This window comes from Parasteatoda tepidariorum, chromosome 8 (genome assembly GCF_982258835.1).
Source record: "Parasteatoda tepidariorum strain Cologne lab strain chromosome 8, Ptep-v5.0, whole genome shotgun sequence".
NCBI classification, from domain to species: Eukaryota; Metazoa; Arthropoda; class Arachnida; order Araneae; family Theridiidae; genus Parasteatoda; species Parasteatoda tepidariorum.
In genome coordinates this window covers 92510573-92538058 of record NC_141762.1, presented here as the reverse complement: position 1 = coordinate 92538058, position 27486 = coordinate 92510573, and the positions used below count along the sequence as shown (strand labels likewise).

The 27486-nt window shown below is 28.0% G+C and overlaps 1 protein-coding gene across 2 annotated transcripts; it reads right to left on the bottom strand.

Moving 5' to 3' along the window:
* Window positions 1–237: 237 nt before the first annotated feature.
* On the bottom strand, window positions 238–20718 carry LOC107453053 (uncharacterized). 2 transcript variants are annotated; one of them, XM_043048466.3, is made up of 11 exons: window positions 20577–20718; window positions 16575–16653; window positions 12468–12613; window positions 12237–12348; window positions 11368–11472; window positions 10712–10860; window positions 9457–9571; window positions 8843–8944; window positions 7377–7510; window positions 3500–3596; window positions 238–383 (listed from the first exon to the last, which is right to left on the bottom strand). In XM_043048466.3, exons 2-11 carry the CDS (start codon window positions 16644–16646, stop codon window positions 339–341), a joined length of 1077 nt encoding a protein of 358 aa, XP_042904400.2. In that variant the 5' UTR covers window positions 16647–16653; window positions 20577–20718; the 3' UTR covers window positions 238–338. The 2 variants fall into 2 exon arrangements, with proteins under 2 accessions (XP_042904400.2, XP_071037088.2); XM_071180987.2 differs by lacking the exon at window positions 11368–11472 and having other exon boundaries at window positions 20577–20716.
* Between the last annotated feature and the right edge of the window lie 6768 nt (window positions 20719–27486).

Here is a 27486-nt window from a genome sequence, read left to right as displayed (position 1 = left end):
TATATATATATATATATATATATATATATATATATATATATATATATATATATATATATATATATATATATATATAATACTCATAACAAACGATGCTCGAAATTCGTACTGAAATCGACTCATACGATTCTTGATTTCCAAAACTTGCACTCAAATCAATTCACAAATGAATAATTGTTGATGATACAGTGTGATTTTAATAGATGAAATAAAAAAAAAGAAGACAACTGTAACAAAGCCAGTGAATTTGTTTATAGATTTAAAGAATTTACAACGTTTAATGATTTTCATGTATTAACAAGCTGGTTAAGCGTATGCTTAGCTGGAACATCAACCGCTCAGTAAAACTGGTTTTGCTGACTGTTCAATCTGGATTGCGGATTCTGCAAAGGAATGCGTATTATTATATATTTTTCAATAATCTGGTATAAATAGCATGAATTTGATTAAATGAATGCGCTTAAAGTTAAGTAATGTAAAATTCCAACAAATAAGACTTTCAATTAGAAAAAAAAATTATATGAATGTTAAGAAAATGTTTACTTCACTTGCAAAAAAGTCAAAATTTTAAATTTTTATTGTTAAAATTTTCGATTATTTGACTGCTTTCAAATTCAGAAAACTTCCAAAGAACTTCAAACTGTTAAATGCTTGTCCAGTTTTTCCCTAATTACATCTAATTCATAACCGTCTCTCCCAAGTTTATCCTTAAATTCTAACACCCACATTTGCATGTCAAATTATTAATTCATAACCACCTGAATTCTAAAAATAAAAATGTTTGCTTATTTAGAGAAAGTTTTTAGTGCCGTTTTCTTTTGTAACTCACCCCTATGATTTAATTGCATTAAGAGATCATAACCTGCCATTTTTTTCATAGCAAGATTCTTTCCTTTTTGAGTGTTTACTTGTTTGCTTTGTCAGTTGTAAAAATTTTTTTTCAGAAAAGTAGTACGGTAGGGGAGAGTGGGGTCAATTGTAACATTTTTCTACTTAACTATTTTTAACTAAAAAAAAATCTAATATATTATTAGTATTAATTGACAGACGAGTAAAGTAGATTATCCTCTACTAGAAAAAAAAAACCTTATTTTAAATTTTATTATATTAGTTATTAACAATTTTTGACAGTCATGCACTTGTTACAATTGTCCCCACTTACACCAATTGTAACAGTTCATAAATTCAACTAAAACATAGTTAATTATACATATTATCATAGTTGTGATATATTTTTTCATTGATCAAAATAGTAGTGATATTTTAGGAGTAAAAATACTAACGAGCAGAGACCTAAAGGATTAAACTTTTAACTCTAAGGGGTTAAAAATTTTAATTTATGCTGTGAAAGGTGACAAATGAAATAATACACATGCAACATAATATAAAGGATATAGGAAAATATTGGTGGTTCTTAAGGAGTTAAGTAATGGTTTGTAAACATAAGATTATTTATTTTCAGCTGTTACAATCGTTCCTTTACTTATTGTTACAATCGTCCCCAAGACGCCATTTCAGCTTCATTAGTTAAAAACAATGCTAGTTAATTAACAAAACCAATCTTTTTTTTCGAAATGTTAATTAAGGTGTCCACTTACATATTCGGTTAATAATTTTTATTTGTTTAAAGAAAAAAAAAGTACTTGTACGTAGCGTGGAAATACCTTTTGTGATGTAACTCCTTCAAAAGTACATAAAAATGGTTGCCAGCAGGGGTGTACATGTAGATTTATTAAATACCCCTTGTGTGCCACTGAGGAACCAAATCTAGAACCCGACACTCGAAATTTTTGCTCTGTTACAATCGTACCCTGTTACAATTGACCCCACTCTCCCCTACAGTACGAGAGACAAAATAAGTCATTATCATCATTTTTGACTAAACAGTCCAGAGTGAGCCAGAGTCTTCCTCTGCATTCTGCTCCACTGCATTCCATTATTGACACTCGAGCGCCTGCTTCTTTCCTGGATAGCAAGGAAGTTATTGATTTCCATCTGATTGATCTCCATCCATCTGAATCTGGATCTTTTTCCTCTACTTATTAGCAGTTTACAAAAAAATGTTTTCTTACTCTGTAGAATCCCCCATCCTAAATATATGAACTGCTCAGCTTTTATGAGCTTTACAATATATGGCTCTCTACAGATTTTATATGACTTAAAGTTATGCCTCCTTCTCCAAACATTGTTGATTTCTATCCCACCAAGAAAGGCACTCAAAAGGGGCTTTTTTATTTTCTGCAGCTGTGGCCTGGTTCTAGGTTTCTGGGGCATGATAATATATAACACAGCAAAGAATTGTCGAGCGTGTTGAACTATAACATCGTTGAACTATAACCTTATTGTAATTTCACTTAAATTTTGGGCAATCGCTCAACTTAACCGTAAACATAGTTAACTTTTTTATATTATCATAGCTCCAGCATTTTACAAGGTAAAAATATTTGCTTCTACTGCTACTTGATTTTTATTGCAACGCTAAACTAAATGGATATTGCAAGTAAATTAAAGAATAACAATAATAATTAATAAAAATTATTTTCCTTGAAACAATTTAAATACATTGTAGTGCGTAAATTTTCCCGGTAAGAATAAATTTTTATGAAAGAGCAATGAATTTTCTTCCATTTTTTTTTTAGGAATTTCCCAACAGAGATTCAAATTTAAAGAAAGAATAATTATTATATCATTAAAATTTTCTAATAATTACCTCGTAGGAACTGCAAAAGCAGATTTTTCGATATCATAAATTTAATAAAGCCTGAGACTTTCGATGATCACGATATAGACCAATAGGCAAAACAATTTAAAAAAATAAATTTACACATTCTTTAAATTAAACTTATTGAACTAATTATTTTCCTTAATTTCGCCTTAAAGTTAGGGACTCGGACATGGTGACTGATATGACATTTTTCAATATGACATTTCTGAAACCTTTTTGTGTAATTTTTTTTCCCAACAAATTTTTCACAGTATTTTTTGACAATGAAGAACAGAATGAAATTCGAATTTTTGTTATGGGGCTGAATATTCCCTCACGCTGTAAAGATTGGTTACAGCGTGAACAGCTCCTGGCTTTTTTACAAGGAAAGACTGAATTAAGTTTGAATTTATGTTTAAGGGCCTTTCTGACAACATTCCATTTCAAAAAATGAATAATTGTGCGCAATTTTTTAAATTAAAAAACAAAAATAAGATTCCTTTGATTCGAAATGGAACGATTTCTTCCGCTCGTGGGTGATGCTCTATAATATTTACTATTATCCACTTTATTAGCCTAATTCCCCGTTTCTTAAATAAATCATTTTAAACAACTCATCAATTAGCGTTTTAAATATGCCTTAAAGGGAAAAAAATGCTGAACCTAATTAAAACGAATAAGTTTAATTTCTTGGTAAGTTGTCTTGATTTGCAACTAAATTCTTATTTTTTATTTATTAAAATAAAATATTATAGTAGTATTTAATTAGAGGAAAATAAAAATTCTATTTCATACCTTTAAGGTGATTTGTCTTGATATTGCATTATCATCCTCAGAGTTCTTCATGTTTTTGAATTGCTGTTCATAGTTTGAAATTCTTCCTTCTTCCAGTCTGAAAACATAATTAAGAAAAATTATTCAAAAAATATAGCATGTTAAATTTTTAAATTCCTTGCAGACTATTTATTCTTATCCTATAACTTTATTCTATTACAAACAAAGATAACAAAGCAAATAGTTTCGATAAAGGTGTATGAACACAAGTATTGTACTTTAGAAGCATTTTGTTACGTAAATTTTATTATTTAAGAATAGTAAAACTAATAAACCCCTATTGTAATTTAATAACTTAATTATTTGCTTTTTTATTTAAACAAATATAAGCCTATACAAAAAAGTTTTTACCTTAGACTTTATTAACATTTGAAGTAATTGATTACTCTAAAACTATATTACTTTATAAGACAACAATAGAAAACAAATCTGGAAAAAAAATTCACAGTATTTTCCCTGTACATATTATATACAATATATTCAGAGGAAAAACACAATCACTCTGCTCTTGTATGAGCTATATTGGGCTAACTATACTAGTTATAATTGCTGAAAAAAGCTTTAAGAGAAAAAAGGAACAGCTGAATATACTTAAAACAAATAATGCTATAGTGCATGAACTGGTTTAATATAGTTGTAATATCATCCTTAAATATTCCTTTGAGTGGTTACCATTTTTTAAAAGACGAAAATCGGAAACAAAATTCCCTGTATTTTCCCAATTTCTAAAGAAAAACTCAAAATTCCCAGCATTTTCCCTGTTATTTTAGGTATTTCCAGGTTTTTCCCTGTATTTTTCAGGCTCTCCCTGTGGAGTGGCAATGTGTAAAAACTGTGATACATGGGTTTGATTCCGGAGTTCATAAAAAAAAAACAGCATTTATACAAATTTATGAGAAACAACAACATCCGCAGTTTTCTACTATTTACCATGAAAAGGACGGTTTTTTGAAGAAACGCACTCCTCCTTTGAGGCGCTGGCAAGAACTACAGATTCGAGATGTAACAATTTCACTTATGTACTAACTAAATGTGTAGGGTAAATACTCTGAACAATTTCAATTGGGATTTGGCGAGAGAAGTATCAACCCCCCCCCCCTCTCTAAAATTTGCTCATTCTTTGCTTCTTTGGTAGCAGACAATCCATGAATTCTTTAGACAGACATCTTATAGTTATCTTATAGTTGACTTGGTGACGATCGCTTTGGAAACAGATTGTGCCACTAGACCCACTTTATTCCTCATAACCAATTCAATATTGCATTGTTTACTCATTTAGTGAAGATTGATACAAAAAAATATACTATTGTACGTTCAGTTTATACTACTATTACTTATGGTACTAAGTCTAGAGCTTGCACATATACACTATCCGGCCAAAATCATCCGGACACCCTGTAGTATGGACTTAGAGCGTCCTAAGGTACATATTAATGTGATGTTGGTCCACCTTTTGCATCGATGACAGTCTGCACACATCTTGGGAAAACTTTCCACCATTTACAAATAGGTGGATATAGGATAATGACTTCCGTCACATCTGAATTGAGTGCTTGCAGTAAGGAGGGTCGATTTGGCTGGCTAGGTAATCTGCGCTCCAATTCATCCAAAAATGTGTTCTATGAGATTTAGTTAGGGCTCTGAGAAGACCAGTCTAGTTATTGAACACCCATTTCGTCAAATCACGTCTGTGTATCACGTCACGTTCGCCTCGATGTGTGAATGACGCAGTGGTCCTGCTGGAAGAGAAATGGGCCTTCCAAGAAATATTGCCATAGAGTTGGAAGAACAGAATTCTTCAGAATATCCACATGCATCTCAGAGTTCATGTTACCAACCGCAGGGACTTTCCTTTTTTTCCTTCTTTCCTCCAAGCCCTGAACATGTACCTAGGTTATGAAAAACCCTTAACCATGTAGCCCAGGACTTGGCCACTAGTCCAGCTCCACTCTAGCCTAGGAACGGGTCCATTCAGCGGTATTAATTTTGAAAATATTTTACTTAGCATGATATTTAAAAGAAAAACATATTTTTAACTGAAAGTGTGGAATAGGAGATTATTGAAATTTTAATAAATAGTCATTATCTGCTAAAAAGTTCATTACTGTTATTAATCTTTTGGTTAAAGTATTGTTTATAATAAAATTTTTCTGCCAAATTTCTAAATTTGTTGGGCTACTAGGCTGACAACTATGCCAGGAGACAGTATAGGAACAGCTAGTGAGATAATGTCCAGGCGAACCTTGTTGGCCGCAGGTGAAAAGATCAACCGCAGGGACTGACGGACCCATAGATAGACCGCAGGGACTGACGGACCTATATCAACTCTATGGACGGACCCAGGCCAAACCATGAGAAACACCATCACACCACTATGCATCTATCACTATAGCAACCGGGTGTCCGGATAATTTTGGCCAGACAGTGTATACCTGCCTGTTTTCAAGTGAACCAAAGATTCAAGTGAAGCGTAATCTATTCTTTTTACGACGAATAGCTTTTTTTTATTTCATTTTTAGAATGATTGCGCCAATAATCGCATTGAGCTGAATCTAATGTAGTAATAATCGATTTAACGATTGTGACTAAATTTATCAAGTGAACTCTCTTCATAAATCCAAAGTTTTCTGTCACCTCAGAGCAGTGAAACAGAGATTACCAATAAATAAAAAATTCCCTTCAATCAAACATACGTGCGGCAAAATTTTCAAACGTAAGGTCCTTAAAAATACATAAAAGCTTTGGTATATTTAAATTTAAGTTGAAATTAAGTTTTTTAAATTTCATACAATGGTACTTAAAAAAAACGAAATAAAGTTTTGTCCACAATTAAGTTACAGAAATGGAAGAAAAAAATAACTTTCATTAGTTTGCCTCCTGTGGTGTTCTATCAATCAAAATTTTTAATTTCCATTAGAAGCAAGTGCTTCGAGATATTTTAAAGGGTTTTAGCAATTGTCCATTTGTTTGTTTGCTTTTTTTTTAATAAAAGAAAACTTCGCGGAAAATATTATCTGATATTCTGTTAAAATATACAGCGCCTGCAGTCATGCTTTGAGCATAGAATATTTATATTCGATTCGAACCAAATTCGTAAAAGGATAAGGAGGGACTAAAAGTATTCAGGGAATACCAAATATTCCTTAATACCTTTTATTTCATTTTCATTGAAAAAAAATTACGAGTGGATATTTGCTCAATGCAGCAGTATCTTTCGAAACAAGCAAAATGTAAGGTCGTCATCTGTGCACAAAGCGAGATATAAAGCATGTGATATTTTTAAGTTTTTTTTTCCAGATAAATTTATGCAAACACAAATCTGCGAACAGCATTTTTTTAAACGGAATTTTCAGTTTTATACATTATTCGGTTTTTTTTTTATATTTGATAAATATAGCTAAATTGATTTTCAAATTCTTCTAGTGTTATCTAAATCGGTTTTCGTTAGTTTTAAGCAGAAAAAAATTTAAGTTTTCCTTAAAAAAAATCCGGAAACAAACAAATGCATAGTTTAAGTTGCTTATTCAAAACAACAAATGGCATAATTTTATTGCTTTACATTTTGAAAAAAATAGTTAGTATAAGTTCTAAAAATGATTAAGCGTATAATTTAATAAGAAGACCATTGTATTTTCTATCTTTGAAGGATATAATGCAACTGAATGACACAAAAAGCTTGTTGACAAGTTTTAAGACACTTAATCATCAAAACTTAAGGAAAGAATAAATACTAATAAAACGAAAATAAGAAATAATAATAAAACGGAAATAACGGAGCTTAAGCTTCTATTTGATGAGGAAAAAAAATCTCTGAACGCTTTTCCTTTGATATGCTTACCTGGATAAAATTTCATCCAATTCACTCTCCCAATTACTTGACTCTTCAATGGAATCATCATCTGACTCATTTCTCTCACTCGTTTGTCTTTGGGAAGCATTGAGTTTAGTTTCATTAATAGTCTCCAATTTCACCTTCAAAATATAAAAAAAATTTCATTATAACTTTCATTTTTAAAGAGAATAATTCAGAAATAGTTTTCATATAATAAGCGTATTTTAAATTATTCAAACACTAAATTCTTATAAATATTCGAATTTTCCAGCCAAGTTTCAGGCTTTTGTTACCAAATTTCACAATCTGTGGCTAAGTTCGTCAACGGATTGCGCTGATGACTAATACAAATTTTTAAGTGCTGCATATGTTACGTATTTTGCAAAGTCACCGAAATCGACGATTTGTGAAAATAATAATTCACGAAAAACTAGATACAGAAATGCATTATCTTGAAAACGATAATTTATTCTCGCACAACTTAGAAATTTACAACTAACTCGTCAACAGATGGCGATATTGTAATGAAAAAACTAAAAAAATAATGTTTCCTATGCATGTTCGACCGTTCCAACTGAAATATTTAAAAAATTGTCTGCTAATTTTGCTATATGCTGTTGCGAATAGTGTTGAAAAGATTGTTTTCAGATGAAAGGCTTTAAAATATTACAAAAGTTATTTTCAGATAGCAGTGCCATCTGCTGACGAATTTAGGAAGGAAATTTAAAATTTCGCTACTGTTTTTCTATAATTTTTCCTTTTTTGAACCGCCAATTTGTTCCTAATATTTCTTTGTGTTCTATTATATTTCGTATCTGAAAAATTTTTTCGTAACAAATAATTTAAGAGTTGAATAACCTGCGCGCATTAAGTGTCATTTAACACATACGGAAACAAGACATAAAATTTTTCAACTAATCAAACATTATCGACAAGCTGTGCCATTTGATAAATTTTATTACTTTTTCATTTACTACAACATTTGTGATTATTTTTATCCTTTTGAGACTCAATGCTCAATATGTTCTATAACATTTGGTGCATATTTTGCTCACTTAAAAAAGTAAGATTTAATATTATAGCTATTGTCTAGTTGGATTTACTTTCATTGGTTGGAGATTTTCATTGCAATGATGAAATATCAAAAAAAAAAGGGAAAGAAATTCGATTCTAGAGGATTTTTTGTTCATGAATGAAAAGTTAAAAAATACATCTAGAAAATTGTTGTACAATATGCAAAAAACTCTAAAAATTAAAAAAAAAAAAGTTTATAGACAATTAAGAAGAGTAAAAAAAAATTTAGTAAACAATTGATTTTCAAAGAAAAACAATATTTTATACTATATGCTATCGCATTTATGCGTTTAATTTCCTCTAAGCTACATGTAAAAATAGCGTTTGCTGTATAATTTTAAATTGAGGTTTCAAGAAATTAAGCATTAATAAATAAAAGAGAAAATATTTCAACTTACTTGTTTTTCTGTCCTCTCAGCAGCTTTTGCCTCACCTTTTTCAGCTGAATTCCATGCAACTTCCGCCAGTCTTTGTTTCAACACTTCTTTCTCTCCAATTACCTAAAAAGTGAAAACATTATTCATCATAATACATGTAGACCATATGTATGTATTAGACCATATAGGCTACGTAAATAACTATTTCTCTATTTAATTAAGAAATAAAAAAATAGATCCTAAAGTGGAAAAATTAAAAACCAAAGAATGTAAAACTAAACTCGCTCGTACTGTGGGAGCGAAAAGCAAGACGTAGGAAGGCGCTATTAAAACAATTAGATTAGCATGCGCACATCATTCAAGCCTCTTCGCCGAAAGTATGCTGCTTACCATATAAAAAACCATTTATTAAGAAAAGTGCATAAGAAAAATCTGAGTATAGATTAGTGATATCTTAGAAATAAATGCATCTCATAAAATTTAGTCAAAATTCAAATATTTTCAAAATTGAGCTTATTCTGACCGCAAATATTTCGTTCCATGTGCTCGTACCGTAACATTTACTCCTAGACTACATTTCGTAATGTGGACAATTTATGTATTTGTATATCTTATGAGAAACAATTTTTTTATACCTTCTGATAATCAGTTTTAAAGGCTGCAAGGTCCTTTCTAAGATTCAGAAGTTCAAAATTCAAACTAGAATTTTTAAACTGCAATTCTTTTCTTGCTTCTTCTTTCTTTTTAAATCTAACAATAAAGAAAAGGAATTTTAGTTAGCAACAAAAATAATCTCTGAAATAAGAAATGAAAGATATTCTTAAAACATTTTACGTGAATTAATGCATAGTATAACTTTTACATTACTTATTACATTTACTCATTTTATTATTTCTTTTTAGGTTATACATAATATTAACTTTGTTCATAAGGGATATGAAATACTTTCACAACAGTAATTTCTTACTTTCAAATAAAAACTATTAATTCTTCTGATCCTTTATTGAATCAATGTGAAAACGGGAAAGCTTTTGCTCGAAGTTATATATTTATCATTTAACTCTTCTATCATTTGAAATTGTTCATTGTTTAAAAATACTTCGTGTTCCTTTTAGTATCCTCCTTGAATATATATTTTCAAATCCTGATGAAAAATTTTCTACTTAGAATTCTTATAGCATGCGTAAAAATTCGTCAGCTTTTCTTTTAGATATGCAATATTATAAGTCGTTAGGAAGGTTCTCGTATTATAAGACTTCCTTTGATTAGGGGTCTACAAAAAAACAAAAAGTTCTCTAACTGCTAAATTTAATAAAGATGAAGGTTGTTTCGAATTTAGTATTGTAAACTCTCGATTATCCGTGGAATTAAGTGGCCCATGAAGCACGGATAAGCAAATTCACGAATAAACTGCAAAACGGTTAAAAAAGACACACATCATAAATCTTTTTTTTAAATAAGAATAATGTAAATAAAAATAATTATAAATGATAAATTTTAATATCTATTAATAGTTTTCTTCACATTTTCTCGTTATACAATTTTCTTATTTCTGTAAAGAAAAATCTTTCTGCTTTTTTTTGTTTCCTGGTATTGGAAAGGCAGAAGGCTAAAGTAAAGCAGGCACAAGCAGACATTTAACTCGGGAGTTTATAGAATATTGAAAAAATTACGCATAAGGCATTGTTCGAAACTAATGGGTCTTTGGGCTGTATGAGTTAAAGAACTATATGTGTCGAGTAGTGACTTTGGAATCAATCTAGTATATCCTATTTTCAGCGGTTATACTTTTTTAAACTGCATTCCCATTATCAAGTAAACAATATAAGTTTTGACTTACATTATTGCTTATTTAACTATTGTTTTTAAGAATTTTAAAAAAGTACTCACTCTGTTATTATACTTCTCAACTCAAATTCTCTTTTATGAATCCGTCTTCGAAAATCTTCAATTTGAGATTTTTGCCTTTCATAACATTTCCAAGCGCAGTCTAATTCTTTTTTTTGTTCTGAAATCTTTTTCTCCCTTTGTTCTTTCCCCTGAAAATCGTAAATGTTCTTTATCGTAATTTATCTTCAAAGAAAAAAAAATGCAAAAAGTTATCATGAAAGAAAAATTCAAATATATAGAGCACAATAAAGACAAAAATGAAAAAGAAAGAAAGAAGAGAGATTAACGAAGAAAAGTTAAAAAAAAAACTAATATGTTTTATTTTCACTGTGCAGAACCTGGTACTCATAAAACACATAAAATAAATTAAAACATGGAGAAAACGTGAAAAAGAAATATATATATATATATATATATATATATATATATATATATATATATATATATATATATATATATATATATATATATATATATATATATATAATAAAAGATAAATAAAGACCAAGCAAAACATCTGGCGGCCAAGAACTAAAATTTTAAACTAAATTGAAATTTTTTCTCCATCTTATTAGTTACTTATTAACTCAAATATAAGCACAGGAAAAAAAATTTGCATTCCTTTCCTAACCCCTTTAAAAATTATTTCATTTTACTTGTTTTTCGCTTGTTAGCTCCAATTCCAAAACATAGGTTATCCATCTTTGTTTTACTGTCAGTCCACTCAGAAATTCTGATTTTTCAGCTTCTTTAGTAAAAACCTGAGAAAAAAAAAATGGAGCAAAAATATCGTTTTGTGCTTGTATGTCATAGTTACATGTTATCCATCATATTTTCAAAGAGGAAAAAATCAAAATAAGCTTAAGTAATTATTGTAGCAAAAATTGAAAAATTTAGTTTCAAGATTCAGGTGGGTTTTCTAATAGAAATGGAGCTTTTGAAATTATAAAATGAAAGAAAAAATGCCTGTTTATTACGTTTAGATTTCTTTTTTAATTATTCATCTGTAAATAACGTACTCTTGTTTTCAAATATTTTAGAATCTGTAGAACTAGTTTTCTTAATATTTTTATTATTACAAGTGTGTAATTATTAAACTGCAATTGCCCTAAAGTATCAAAAATTTTATCAAAAAGGGTTAATTCACATACAAAAATAATGAATTAATTGTTCAAAGCAATAAAATATTAATGAAGCATTGCAATAAAAAAATATTATTTTAAAAATTTGTTTTATGAGTTAGATATATTCTTGTATTTAATATAGGCAATAAAAATTTTAATTTTTTATGCTTTTTGCTATTGTTTTTTCATTTATATTTTTAAAATTTTATTAATTTTTATGCTTAATTTTTAATGTTAATACCGTTTTTCTTATCTACAAATGCTAAATCTAATTATATAAATGATAGATAGAAAAAAATTAAATTAGCACAGCCTTCAATAGCTATAACTCAAAAACTTGTGTTGATTATTCTAACAATAAAAGCAATGTGAAAAAAAAATGAATCTGGTTAGTTATATACCTTTTGATAAATACTTTTAAATGCTGCTAACAATTCTTGAAATTTGTTTATTTTGGAAAATAGGCCATCCTTGTCTAATTGCAACATGTCTTTTTCACATTCTCTTTTTAGCCTAAAGAGAGAAAATATGTTTCATGTATTATTAAAACATAAAGGAACTGTTTAAAAAATATGTTATGTAACACATTCTACATTATAAGTAAGTCGTAACTGATAACAACATCTCCATACCTTTCACAGAATTCTTCAATTATTGATTCTTGAGCAGAATCTATTTCGATCAAGGGAATCATTTGCTTAATCATCATTCTATCATTTTTTCGAGAAATAATTATCTCCTTTAAATGTAATAATTCTGCTTCCATCAGTTCCAATTCCTATAATAAACATTATTATTTATTACGCTGAATTTTCAAACAAATGGAGAAAAATCAGATAAATATAAGAAAACCGAAAATGTATTGAAAAGATTTTAAAATATTGAGATCAGAATGAGATAAACGTCTCAATAACTTTCTATTCGAATATAATTTTTTGCTTGAGGTTCGATATACAGAATTTTATGTATTCTTATACTGTAAGAAATTTGCGGATCAAATTATTGTTAAAAGTATCCGTCAGTACTTTTTACCATAAAATCTATTCTTACCATAACTTTTCATAAAACAAAAAAAAAATCTGATATACCTTAATATTTATATATAGTAATATTTACTGTAAAATAATTGAACCTGAAAATTGGGATGTAAAATTCAACGGGATAAAAATATTTTACCGTAAAATGGATCTTATGGTTTCTGCACTAAGAGTGCCAGTACTTTTGACAGTAATTTCATCCGGAATTTTTTGCAGAAAGAAAACAGCATTTTATTTGCATATTGAGCATTTCAAACTTAATTCCTCCTTTTTACACATTTTATAGTGAACAATAACTTGGTAATGGTACTAGTCCCTTAACTTACCAAGAATATTAAAATTTCCTGTAACTTTATGCATTTTACGTAAGTTTTACATTTCTACTATTTGCAAGATGTGTAAAATAAATAGCTATCAAATTACAAAGTAAATAAATTAATTGATAACTATTAAAATATCCGTTGTTGAAGCTTGGACAATGAGAAAACTAAAGAAAAATTGCATCACAATATTTGAGAGAAGGATTTTGCGGAGTATACTTGGTGGTGTAACTGAAAACAATAACTGGAGAAGGAGATTTAACTTCGAACTGTACAAGATTTATAAGCAACCCGATATTATTAAGTACATAAAAATAAATCGAAGGAATTGGACGGGCCACGTGATTCGAATGAGCGATGACAATACAATAAAAAAGATACTGCTTTTTAGACCCACTGGAACAAGCAAGCGGGGAAAGCCGGGGTGGAGATAGGCTGACTGGGTGGAGTCTGATTTTTCTTGCAATTAATGAAAAGTATTGAAGATCAAAGATAAATCGGAATTCATTATGGAGAAATCTTCAGAGGAAGGTATTAGCCCACTTTGGACTGTCTGGAAAACTGTTATGATGATGATGATGAACTTTTAAAATAAGGAACTAATAAGTTAATTAAGGAATTGAATAATTAATAACTTTTTTTATTTACATCTAGTGCATATGAATTTAAAATAAATTTTCTACTTTTCAAAATATTATAGGTAAATTTATATTTAAAGAATTATTTTTATAATAAACTTTTTTCGAGATTTAGCGACTTCGTTAAATAGAAGTCCGACTGTCTTATATAACTGGTGTTCCATAAAGATCATCCTTAATATACATTTTTAATTGCCAATAAAAAAATTATAAACTAACAAACGTATTTGAAGTTAATAAATTAATTATTAACGTAGAAGAGAAAGTAAATAAATAAAAGGGTAAAAAATCTGATAAATCTCAGCGGAGGGAAGTAGGCAGTCAAACAGGCTTTGATGTTCTCTGCACTATCTTGTGCAAATTGTAGCACAAATTACTCATTTTCTAAATATTTTAAAAACATGCATTACAATTATTCTTTATTTTTCACTTTGGCGCGAACCTCAACATCAACCAGACTTGAAATTTACTGCTTCAAATCCTACCACCTTCGATTTTTTGTTAAGGAACAGGGTGCGTGGTGTTTTTAAAAAGTGCTTAAAGGCGCTGTTTTTATTCAGGGTTTGTAAAAAGAACTTAATTTTCTATCTCTTAAAAAAAAACGATTTTTTCCTTGCCGTGTCGATTGTCGTTCTAAATTACAAAAAATGCATGATTTCCTTAATTTTCACTGCAATGTTTATCTATAAATATTTTAAAAAAGGGAGTTCTGAATAAAAATAAACTGAACACTTTAGAGCAAAAAAAGTTCTCAACTGATTTATATAAAAGAGGCACGTTTCATCACGTATTAATGATACTTATTTAAATATTCAAGCAAGCAATAATCCTTACAAAAATTCTATTACGATGGGGATTTTTTTTTATAGAAAACTTACTCAATTTAAGGGAATTTTCTAAAACAGACAACGTATCAGACGAGTTTTAATTAAACCAGTAGATCATGAGAAACTGGCAAAATCCAGTTGTCTACTGAAAAATCCGGTAAACTTAGCAGCTATGCATTCTGTATCTCAAAGAGCTATAATTTTAATAGGAAGACCTTATAAAATAAATTGGAATAATTCCTCTAACTCGTGTAGCAAAAAAAAGCTGCTGATTAATGTAAAATTAAAAAAAATTGATCAAATATCCACTTTGATACAGGATATAAGCATTGAAGACGAACCTGCGAAAAGTTTGGTCTTTTATATGAGTCACATTTAGTTGAAAACGTGGCGCAGTGACTGCTGCTTGAAACTTGGGTTCTTGAAAATCATGCTGATCCAAAGTCAGAAATACAAAAATTTTAATCTTTTCAAAATACATAATTGAACCATATACCTATGAAATATTAGATTTAATGATGGTGTCATTATTTCTTAATTAATACCGTTTTCAAATAAAAATCATTCTCGAACTTTCGAGCAACAAATTCTCAAATTTTATAATATTTGTTTCTGGATCTATAATATTATTTGCGCAACTCCAATGAAGAAAGTTAAGTACTGAATTTTTATCATAATATTAGGCATTTATTTTGGTTAATTTGCTATTTATTCATTTTTTATCCGTAACTGTTCAAATTTACTAAGTTGGAAGTTTGTACGATTTAGAAGGGAAAATGGTACAGATTAAGAAATTGATTTCGTGAAAAGCTCTTAATGTAGCTAATTAACTGGATTTCATCATTAAATTGTTTCCAGTGTAAGTCAGAGGTTTGTGACTGATGCATACTAATAATGAAATGTGGTGAAATTTACCGGCGTAATATCTTTTATTCATGAAAGGTGAAAAAAAATTTAAAAAACGAGTTTCGTCAACACTAAGAAATCGCCCACAAATGGCATATACTAGCTCAATTAAAACATTCAAAATGATTCCAAATTTTTTCCAAGGAATTCGCGTTTTATTTCATGACTTAATTTCTTTTAAATTTCAGTTACCTTTATTAAGCTTTTTTACTTTTAAAAAAAAAATTAAAATTATAATTTTAACGACTTTTAGAACCGTAAGCTAAAAGTAAAAAATTAGTGAAAAGCTACTTAAAATACTACCACAACTAATGAAATTAATACTTCTTTATACAGGGTCGGAAGTCCTTAATTTTATGCTGATTCTCCAATAGGAGGAATTTGTACAGTACCAATGTTCGCAAATATACAATTGGTAACAGTTTTTGCAGTTCTTGCAAAGTGACAAAAGAAACATTTTTATATAAAAAAAAAACTCAGATTTTTTTTTTCATTAAGCAAAAAAAAATTTTTTTTTTAACAATTAAAGAGGAAAAATAGTCTAAATGTGGAAAATCGTTAGTTAGTAGCAAAATACGAGGATTTTCTTGTGAAAAACTGTAGAGTACGATAAAGTGATAAGGAGGAAGTAGAGGAAAAAGAGCCTTTTGTATATTTCTCCCACATTGAATGCTTTTATGCCCCCAAATCAGGGGTAATAATCTTTAATACTGGAGGTAAGATTAATGTCGTACTTGACTCGCTATGAAGACTTTGTCACCCATTTTGTTATTTACTTTATTTCATAGCATATAACATAATTTTTGAATTCGAAATATCTTCAATTCTTTTTTAGATAAATAATATTTATTCTTCCTGTTAACTTCAACTAAAATTAGGAAAATCACAAAAATTTCAGGACATTTGTTGAAATGGTTAATATTAAAGGATAGTTATGAACAATTTCTTTTTTTCTTAAGGAATTTAAGTAGAGACAGTGTCCCTTAAAAGCAAAAGTATAAATACACTTACATTTTCCATTAAGTTACTGAATTCACACTCAGCCTCAGTTCTGCCATGTGTTTGCTTATGTTGGGCCGTCATAATTAATCTGAAAATAATATTGTTTTTGATCATTGTAATAATGTGATCAATTAATGAGTATCGTGTATTATAAATTCTAAGAAATAAAAATATCTAAGTAAAAATAAAATGATTAATGGGAGAAAAGTTTTAAACTTTAGGAAATACTATACATACTAATTTTTTCAATTAAATTTAACCAAAGTATCAATTTGTCTGTGTATATGTAAGACAAATTACAAAATTTATGATTTCTCTTTAGTTACAATTCTAAACTTTTCTAATAGTAAAAAACAGCATTTTTGTACACTTATCTTCGCTACTTATAGTAACATAAAAAATTGAATCAAAGCCAAAATGTTACTTTATTCCCCGTGGAGAAAAATTCTATTATTTAGACATATGTGGCAAAAACTTATGGAATTAATTTTCAAATAAATCTTTGAACTGCATATATTTCGAACATGGTTCGCGTTTTGGTTTTAAAAAAGAGAGAGAGAAAAAAAAAAGATGTTTCAAAACTTCAAAAATTCCAAAGATTAAAGTATTTTGTTGCTTAAAAATTAGATAAAAATCTTAACTGCAAAATTTCAAAATGCAAATATTGTAGTTATGTCTTTTGCTTTTTATTGTTTCGCTAACCGTAGATTGTGCTGACCCTTATTCACACAGTAAAACCCCGTTAAGACAACCATTAACACTAACCAGTTAAATTATCGTTAGATAAGCATAATAAATGGTAAAATAGGAATAAAAACGTCCAAAAGTTGAGATTGTCATACTTGCTCCTTTTCCTGTAATTTTTAACAGCCATTTTGGTTTAAAATACAAGTCTAAGGAAGAACGCTTATGCCTATATATTTTAGACTCTTCAATCACATTCAGAAATTACATTTTATCTTCTTTTTTTTTTCCTCCTAAGAGACGTATTGATTGTTAAGATGTTTTTCCAAAATGCAAATCGCAATAAATAGATAAATAAATGTTTAATAAGCGTTCAAGAGCCGCGATGGCTCAGGGGATAGAGCGTTTGCTTTCCATCGGGTTCGACTGTTTGACCGGGTTCGAATCCCAGCGGTGGCTGGTTGATACGAATCCGCATCTGGCTTGCACCAACCACAGTGCTAACGCGATGTTCTTGAAAACGTAGATCAATATCTGTTATAATTATGATTAGCATTGTAATCGAAAATTATGAATGCTTATTATAATGTAATAGTTTCCATTAATGAACTAATTTTTGACAAAATCTGACCTACTTCTATTCATCCAAAGAAATAATTTATGTTAGAAATTTTAATATATAATTAATTATCTTCATTAACAATTATAAAACCATCAGTACGCAGTGGTAAATTAATATGTCGGGGGACGTTAGCTCAAGGTGATATAAAAGGGAGGCATCTTCTTTCTTTTTTTAGTAATAATAGATGGAGGAGTAGACGTGGTGGCTCAGAGGATAGAACGCTCGCCTTCCAATGAGGTGAACTGGTTTCAAATCTCAGAGATGACTGGTAGATACAAATTCCGCACCAGGCTCGCACCGACCACAGTGCTGACATAAAATATCAATGGCTTTGAGTCCCCTTGACTTCAGGCAATTTTTTGGGAGGTTTTCGTTGTTTTCCTCTCCATGTAGCGCAAATGCGGGTTAGATTCACCAAGAAAAGTCTTCCACAAAGGCAAATTTCTCCTAATACCTAAAACAGGGGGGTTCTCTTGCCTTTGGTGTTTAGTTCAAAATTACAAGGTTACGGAGTTGTACATTAGTAGACGAAAATCAAAAAATTGGTTCGACTGTTCAACGACGGTTATAAAATAAAATATGTGTTCAAATCATATCTCTTTACCGAATGTTGATTTGAACAATTAGTTTCTGAAAATGAGATAATAAGATAAGATGATTGCGGTCATAGTGCGATCAACAATAGGCGCAGCCTTTTGAAACGTGTGAGTGGAATCTTAAGTAAATTACTCAAGTTCAAAAAATTTTCCAACTCTCTTAAATTAGCAAATAAGCGAAAAAAATTATAAAAAGTAAGGCTATACAATAATTGACTATTTCTAAATTGCATGAATTAACTATTAAAATAAAGTATTATTAATGAAAAACTAAAAAGACACCTATTGTAGCTAACATACAAAATATTATCATATTCAACCTCATAATTTTATAATGCAAAGTAGTTATAATTTAATTACATTAATTAAAAATTAAAATGCTAAGAGCCTAAAAATGCTATACCTAATGAAAATTCGCTAAATGAAAAGTTCAATAACAATCTCAAAAATATCTTAAAATTAAAAGCAAATAAATTCGTACAAAATTTAGATTTACAAAACAAATCAGTTATCATTAAATTATATCATGTAGCTATTAGATAATTGAACTGAATAAATTTTAATATTTAATATTTAGGATGACTTCTACAGTCTCATCATTTTCGCCTTTTGTGGTATAATTTGTGTACTTAATTTACCTACTACATAACTACTTAATTAATTACTGCATAAATTTTTACACTTAAAGATTAGGATAACTTCTACAGTCTCATCATTTTCTCACTTTGTGGTTCTTTTAGCGCAGCTCGCAATTCGAAAATTCTAAATAAATTTATCAGATATCATGGATTGTAAGAAATTATATGCAAATTGCTACAAAAGGCATCTAATATTCAACACATGAGAAATTTCAATTATTTTTATATTATTATAATTTAAAGGGGTTCATGAAATCATGAAATACATTGCATTAATGAGTTATCGAAAAAATGGGCAAAAAGGCTTGCGTATTTTTAAAATTTCCTTAAACAATATAATATTTAAATTTAAGTCATAAAAAATTAGTTTAAAATATATAATTTAAACAAAAAATTAAACATTTCTTAACAAAAAAAGAGAATGTTACTTAACAAAAATTTGCTATAGAAAAATAACAAACATTTTGTGAAATTTGCTATAGAGATTTTATCGAATTAATATCATTGAAAAATTTCTACATGAAAAAATATTGTTTATTCCGAATGCTTTCCAGCCGTTGTTGGCCCCAACACAAAATTCATTCCTCAGCCTCAAACTAATTACAATTTAGTTCTCATATTTTGTCAACTTTTCTAAAAATATTTTTAAAAGAATGGTTTTTACCATTGATTCTTGAATTATCAGTTTTCATAGATTAAGTTCTAATTTTCTTATATGCTTATTTCAATGAAAAATTTAAATGTTGTGTAGCATTACAAACATAAATAAATGCACATTAAAATTTTGATGCCATTAAAAAAATTAAGAAGCATTTCGCTGCGTGTAAGGACCTTCAACCAAGCCCTCAGCAATCTTGGTCCGTTTGCTGAGATGTGCGACAGATTCATGTGCTGACGTGTGCTCAGTGACACAGCGTAAGAAGACGCCATACCAGGGAAGAAAATTTTCCTCACAAATTCTCTTTCTCCTTCATTACTAATTTAATAATTTTAAGTGTATAAAAAGTGAGTTCAGACAAACCTAGAGTAAGCCGCGAAGTTTCAAATACCGAAAAGAAGATTTTAAAATATACAAATAAAAATAAATTGTGAGAAGATAACTTAGGATTACGCAGCGGTGATGATCTCTTCTAATAATTTTCTTACATTTTAATATTTTGGAGTATTTCTTTCAGTAACTGAAACATCATGACTTACTCTATGTATGCCTGAACTTACTTTTTCTTTATTTTAAATTAGTAATGAAGGAGAAAGAGAATTTGTGATGAAACTTTTCTTCCTCGGTATGGCGTCCTCTAAAGTTTTATTTCAAAATCACAGTGTGATTAATTTATTAAAAATTAATTATTATTAATTTATTATTATTTATGATTATTAATTTATTATTATTAATTTATTATTATTTGTTATTAATTATTATTAATTTATTAAAATTCTTAGAAACTAAAGGAAAAGATTCAAACATTGTTACCTTCAATATAGATATCCTTGTCCAAAATTCAAAAATCTTTGGGCACTGTTTAATTTTCTTGCACTTTTCCTTGCAAATTTATACTCTGCTATGAAGCTAGGTCAGCTCTCCATATGTGTATCTTATCTATACTCTTAATACTGACTTCTTAGTGGGTAGATTGTACGCACCTGCTATTTACGTCAAGAGGTTATGTCCATTGACTGTACGTGGCTTAAACAAGGTAGGTGGTCAGATGAAACATCAATTTTGATAACATAAAGGAAGAAATGGTAAATATAGTGAATAGTAAGTTCTTATTCACATCCAAGTTCTTTTTGACAAGTTTAGGTTTGATAAAGACTTGAACAATGCATTTTTCATGCTCAATAGGAAAGAAGGAGTTGAATTATGACAAGATCCGGTGAAATATTGAAAATGAATCACCAGAATATTGCTTTAACTGCCGTTACAAATGAATAGTTAAATATAGACTTGTCAATTTTGAATAAGATATAATGCCCAATGAATATGCCACACAAGATTCTACTTGTAAGAATGGGTATTATTACAAGGAAGGACTACTGATAATTAAGAAGAAATATTTCAGAATTAATTTATGTGTTAAAAAAATAAAAATTTAAATCCTTAATTAGTAAATAATGAATTTAACTACACGCCTAAGAACTAGAATTTAACTACACGCCTTTCCTCTTTATTTTTTTTAATTACTTTTGATATGTAAACAATTTTATTGCAATTTGTAATAAATTGAGAAACTTTGTTTATTTTTTACTTACCAAAAATATTGAGTCAAGCATTTTTTCCATACTTATGTTTAGTGTAATTTATTGACAGTATATATATATATATATATATAGCATAATAAGCAAATACAAAAAGACAAAACGAAGAAAATTAAGAAAAACAATAAGTTTTATTTACTGCTCATAAGCTGCAAGTAAATAGAACTACTCATAAAATAAGTTCAGAATGCAGAGAGAACATGGAAAAATTACAGAAAAATGAAAAAAGGGGAAAAAATTATGATAAAATTAATTAAAAAAATAAAAAATTAAAAAAAATGATTGAAAAAAATATTATTTTTTTATTAATAAAAATAATATAATATAATAAAAATATAATAAAATATTGTAGTAAAAAATAATTTAACACTATAATAATATAATAAAAAACAATATATAGAAATAATATAATTAAAAAAAATATTTTTTTTTTTATTATGCTGAAAAAACTCCCTATGCTAAAATTTAACTGTCCTTTCAGTCTTGAAAACAGCAAAATAATAAATAATGAAGCATATAATTCACTTCTTGTTTTGAATTCACCTATGTTTTTGAAGGAATAAATAACATAATAAAGCTTTCTTTGAAAGTCATATTTATCAGTATTCAATTAAAAATTCATTCCAATTGAAATTTTTTTCAAAGTTTCCATTTTTAAGCAATAATTTTAAGTTTTACATGCATTTAATTGTATCATCTATACAATAGAAAAAAATAAATGTAAGAGAAAAAAAAGCCCTTATTATTAAATATTAGAGTTTTTTTCTTACATTATTTGAATTTTCTTTCATCTTTACTATGATTAAAAACGAGGAAAATTCGGGTTGTTATAGTTATTATGGTAACAGTTATCGGGTTGTTGATATAGTTTTATTAATAGCGTTTTTTTAATAGAATTTTTTTTATTTACTTTTTTATTACGAATTTTCACCAGAATTTTTTTTTAAATTTTATTTGCGCTAAGTAACTTTCAATTCGATATAAATAAGCTAGAAATATTTTTTTTCTAAAACTGAAAATTTTCAGTCTTTATTTTTTTGCCATGTCAAATTTATATTTTGATCATCATAATCATTTAAAGGACTGTATTTATTTGTATAGTAACGAAAATAAAAGAATTAGCTATTTGTTGTTAATGCTAAAACTTTTATAATTTATTCTCTTTTCTTAGAAATCTTTTACTGCTTATAAATCTGTTCCAGCCATTCAAGTGATTTTATTTGATTTGCTAGCAAATAACATGGAACTGAGCATTTGATAGTGAAAAAATACTAATAAAATTATACTAATACTGAAAATTTTATGTTCAGTACTAGCATTTAATAACATTTATTGCACTTTATTTGTTATATGCATGGATATTTTCAAATGCGCATGGTAAAAACTCATTACATTGTACATTATTTCTTGCATTTATTCTTTCTTTCAACCATGCTTGCCTTGATTTTATTAAATTATGTTTTTTTTTTTTCAATTAGGTTGGAAAGAGGGAAGCTACTGTGGAAATCGTTTTGCAAATTAGTCAAAAAGTCATAATTAATATATATTTTAACTCAAGTGTTCTTTTAATAATGATTCGAACGCTTACCTACATTTTTGTTTATACCTTTTTTCATTATAATTTCTTATGAACTATTTCATACAGTAATTTCATATAATGATATAATTTTTTCATTATAATTGTTTTTTATTTTTATTTTATATTATTATTTTTTTATTTTTAATTATAGTTTTTTTTTTTTTAAATTTGTCTTGGCCCGGTTATAGGTCATGTTTTTAACTACTTAGTCCTTTGTATTAGTGTATGTTGTTATTATGTTTCTTTTTAACTTTGGGACCTTTTTTATCGTTCCTTCTTGAGATTTTAAATTTTTTGTATTGTATTCTTTTGATTTTTTTAATTGCGTAAGGGATCGTATTGGATTTTAATCTATTTATTTATTTATTTTTTTATAATGGCTCAGTTTTTGCAGATGTCATTGAGGTTATTCCTTTTTTTGTGTTGTTACTTGTAATGCTGTATTTTTTTCTGTCGGGCTGTTGCCACTGACATCTGTGATTTCAAGTTTCTGTGATTTTGTATAATTTCTGATGTTTTATGTGTGTATAATATATGTTTTATGAATCTACACTCGTATGCCCTTAAATAGGGCAGGTCGAGTTATGAATAAATTATAATTGTTTTTGTACGCACTAACAGAGCTATTGTGGACAAACTTGATAACTTATTAAGTAGTCGCTTATTACAACTCAAAAAGGTGTGTCTAAAGCCAAAATGAAATTAATTACATTCTAAGTTTTATTGGAGAGTAAATATTGCCATACTTTACTCAAAATATTCGTAATTGGGCATTTCACTATGCTAAGGAAAATTCTCTCAAATAAAAATCAATGCAATTGAAAACCGTTTTTCAAATTTATTTATTCGAATGCACAGAACGAATTTTAAGTTTAAGAAATTTTAATGATCATAGTTTTTATTTGATGATAAAAATCTCGGAATGAATAAATAAAGCAATGAATAAAACTCTCAAAAGAGAAGACGGGACAGTTTGCGGGTGTCCTGTTTTAGCTTAATGTGTGACAAAAAATAAATATATAAATTAAAAGCTTTGTTTTCCTTTTTAATTCATTTGTATTGAATTATATTCTTTTAGCAAATTCTTTAATAAAGCATCTCCTTTAAGTTTTCTTAAAACCATTAAAAATTAGACTAATATAAAGGTTTCGTGATAAATTTATTACTTGATATTGAAACCATTTTTTGAATGGAACGTCATTCGAATTTTGAAAATAAATTACTTCCATTTACTTTGCAAATGCCACACACCTTTAAGACCAATTGCACATATGCCATTAGTGCACGTGGGCTCTCCAGTATTTTTTAATGATACAATTAAAATTCAGTAGTGCAAATGTCTCGTTTAAATGTTTAGAAGTCACAGGAAGACTGGAGTCACAAGCAGGCCCGTTCCTAACTGATTCGAGAGGGGGGGTGTTGAAGTTAATTTTGCCGACTGCCATGTACGTGTCATACGTATATATATATATATATATATATATATATATATATATATATATATATATATATATATATATATATATATATATATATATATATATATATATATATATATATATATATATATATATATATATATATATATATATATATATATATATTATACACACAATTTGTATATGGCTAAAGCTTGATAATCAAAGGTAAAACAAATCAAATAAAAGAGTTCAAATGCGCCACAAAACTTGAGCTTCCAAAGTTTATTTTGAAATCATTTCGACTAGTTATAAACATAATGCTATTCATCGAAATAATTTTTACATCACTTAAAAATACAACCGCCATGGGTGAAAAATGTGGTATTATTGATAACTAAATGGTACCAGCAATTATTCAAAATAATGCAAATAAAATAAACTTTTTACATTTCTATTAATTTTAATTATTAAAATGGTAACAAAATATTAAAGAAAAAAAACTATTTTTAAATAAACTGAAACTTATTCAATTAAAATAAGTTTTCAGTAATATTAAGACCTAACTTTTAGAGAATCTGAGCTTTTGATAAAAAGGCTGAAATTCGAGAGACAAAAGCGAAAAAAATCTCATCCCTGTATAAAGGTCAATCAGTTTTATCAAAAGGAAATGATTTTTAGAGAAACTTCAGAGGGAGGAATGAGGACTTCAATAATTTCGCTCAGCGGAAAATTAAATTCCTCATAAAATATTTTAACTGGTGCAAAAAAAAATTTCAGCTGAAATTAGCGGAAAAAACTGAGAAAAAGCGGAAATCTGCGGAAGAATCTCATTCCTGAACTTATCACGCTTAATATTGTCAACAATATCTTTTTCTGCTTTGAGTAAAAGCAGTGAATTTAGGCGTTCAGTGGTCATTGTTGTTCGAAGATAGTTTTTAATCAATTTCATCCTGCTGAAAATTCTTTCATTTGTCGCAACTGTCATTGGTGCAGTTAACGCTAATAGATTTAACAATAAAAACTTATGAAAGCATTTATGCTAAAATGTATGATTCTGCATTTTTAATACAAACCGTGAATAGAATTTTTACATAATTACAAAATTATTAAGTTTTTTTTTACTAATAATTAACTTAAATGAAAAACTGTTAACTTTAGTCAAAAAGATAATATAGAAACATTAAATAATTAAGTACATAAGAAATACGTCAACCCCGCTCAAAGGAATACCATCGGTTCCAGCCAAATCTATGCAATTAAGCGGGTTATTCGATCAAAAGGGGAGTTGCAATATTCAATCCAAAATTCTGAATTTTTACGAAATTTTACTTTTTAATGGTATTTAATGCATAGTATAGCATTTTGATTAAATAAGCTCAGTTTCATGATCAATAAACAATTATAATTAAAACTGTATGCGTTAGTATCATAAAATACAAATGTCATTTAAAATTACATAAAAATAAATCAATATTAGTAAAAACTATAATGTAGGTAAATACTTTTAATAATATTTTTGTGCTCTTTAACGTTGTCTACCTTAGTTCGTATAATGTAGGTACTAAAATATTAATTGATCCCTTCCGAAAAAATCTATAATTGAAGACTGTTTTTTATACCCGTTGAATTCATCAAAATTAGATATTCCTTTTTAGTTTCTACGAAAAATTTCATGACTTGCGTGTATTCCTTTCAAACACATTTAGAATTTTTTTTACTTATTTATTTTTTTTAATCTTCGAAACTTGAGAAATTTTAATTAATGCTCTATTTAAATTAATGCGCTATTTTAGTTAAGGGTTTTCTGAAATTTATTACTTCTAAGATTCATTGTTTTGCTTTTTTCCGATTAATTTAAATCATTCCTTTTCGCTCTCAACTTGCACCCAACTCGAAGTCATTAACTGGGTTAAGCAATTATTCTATTTAAGAGAAAGACTCTCTGTACACTAGTGTGTTAGGATTTTGAAACTTTTTCTTATCAAAGATAGTGCATCAACAGAGGATCACAAGACAAATCACTCTATCCCTTTTTTACATTCTAAATGATGTGAGTAATTGAAAGAGGGGTAAAAACCCCTTCGTTTACTTCAATGTATAAAAGTAGCAGCAAGATTTGATTAAATTTTCAACTTTACCTCAAACACCTACTGATGAATAAGAAATCCCGATTGAAGTGACCACCTATTGTATCTTTATCTTAACTGAAAAAGGGAAATTCCATTTTAGCTGGTGAAACATTTTTCAAAAATAAGCAATATTTTTTCATTTCAGTACCACTTCTTTATGCAATTAGGCGGGTGCGAAAAACAACAAATAACCGTTTAAACGGGGAAGTTTAACATTAGTTTCTTCTAAAATGATTTGGTTCCAATAAATTTTATTCGTATAAGCGGGTAATTCGATTATGCGATTAAGTGGGGTGGGGACGACAGTACAAAATAACTAAAAAGAATTATTTATCGAAAAAAAAACTGAATTTTCTATTTTTAAACACGTTACATTTTCACTAAAATTAGCATTAGTACATTTTCCTTCATAAAGGATTGCAGTTTGGACTTATAAAAACAAAGCCTACGAAGAAATATAGAATTTGAAATTTCAATTAAATAAGATCTATGAAAAATAATTTCAGCTGAAAAAATCTAAAGAAGGAAAAAAAAATACTATTTCAAGCACAAAATAAAACCTTAGTAAAAAGTAAAAAACGGAAAAAGAATTCCAATTTTCAGAATTCAAATGTGATTTATCTTTTTCTATCCCTAGCTCCTACTAATGAATATAAATAACATAGCATTTTTAATTGATCTTTTTTCTTTTTTTTTAATTATTTTACTGCACAAAAAAGATTAAAAAAATAATTTTATCTGCTTCATAAAAATCAATTTTTACCCGAAATAATTTAATTGGAAAGTAATAGCACATTTAATGCAGTTTAATTAAACTTAATATTTAAACAATAAGACTGCAAATAATAAATATGTATTCATAAAAAAATTCTGCTTACATTCAAAACTCAGACTGCGGTCGATAGGATGATCGTTGGCATGTGAGCGGATTTTCTATTTTATTCAATAATAATATAAATTTATAAAATACGCTTTGAGTAACTAAGTACCCGTACA

What these genes read in the sequence shown, in the direction of transcription:
- LOC107453053 (XM_043048466.3), bottom strand. Translation starts at nt 16,646, where the DNA reads ATGACGGCCCAACATAAGCAAACACATGGCAGAACTGAGGCTGAGTGT. An exon ending in ATTGAAGAATTCTGTGAAAG is followed by an intron (nt 12,349 to 12,467) that starts GTATGGAGATGT and finishes TTCTCTCTTTAG; the next exon opens with GCTAAAAAGAGAATGTGAAA. An exon ending in TTAAAACTGATTATCAGAAG is followed by an intron (nt 8,945 to 9,456) that starts GTATAAAAAAAT and finishes TTCACTTTTTAG; the next exon opens with GTAATTGGAGAGAAAGAAGT.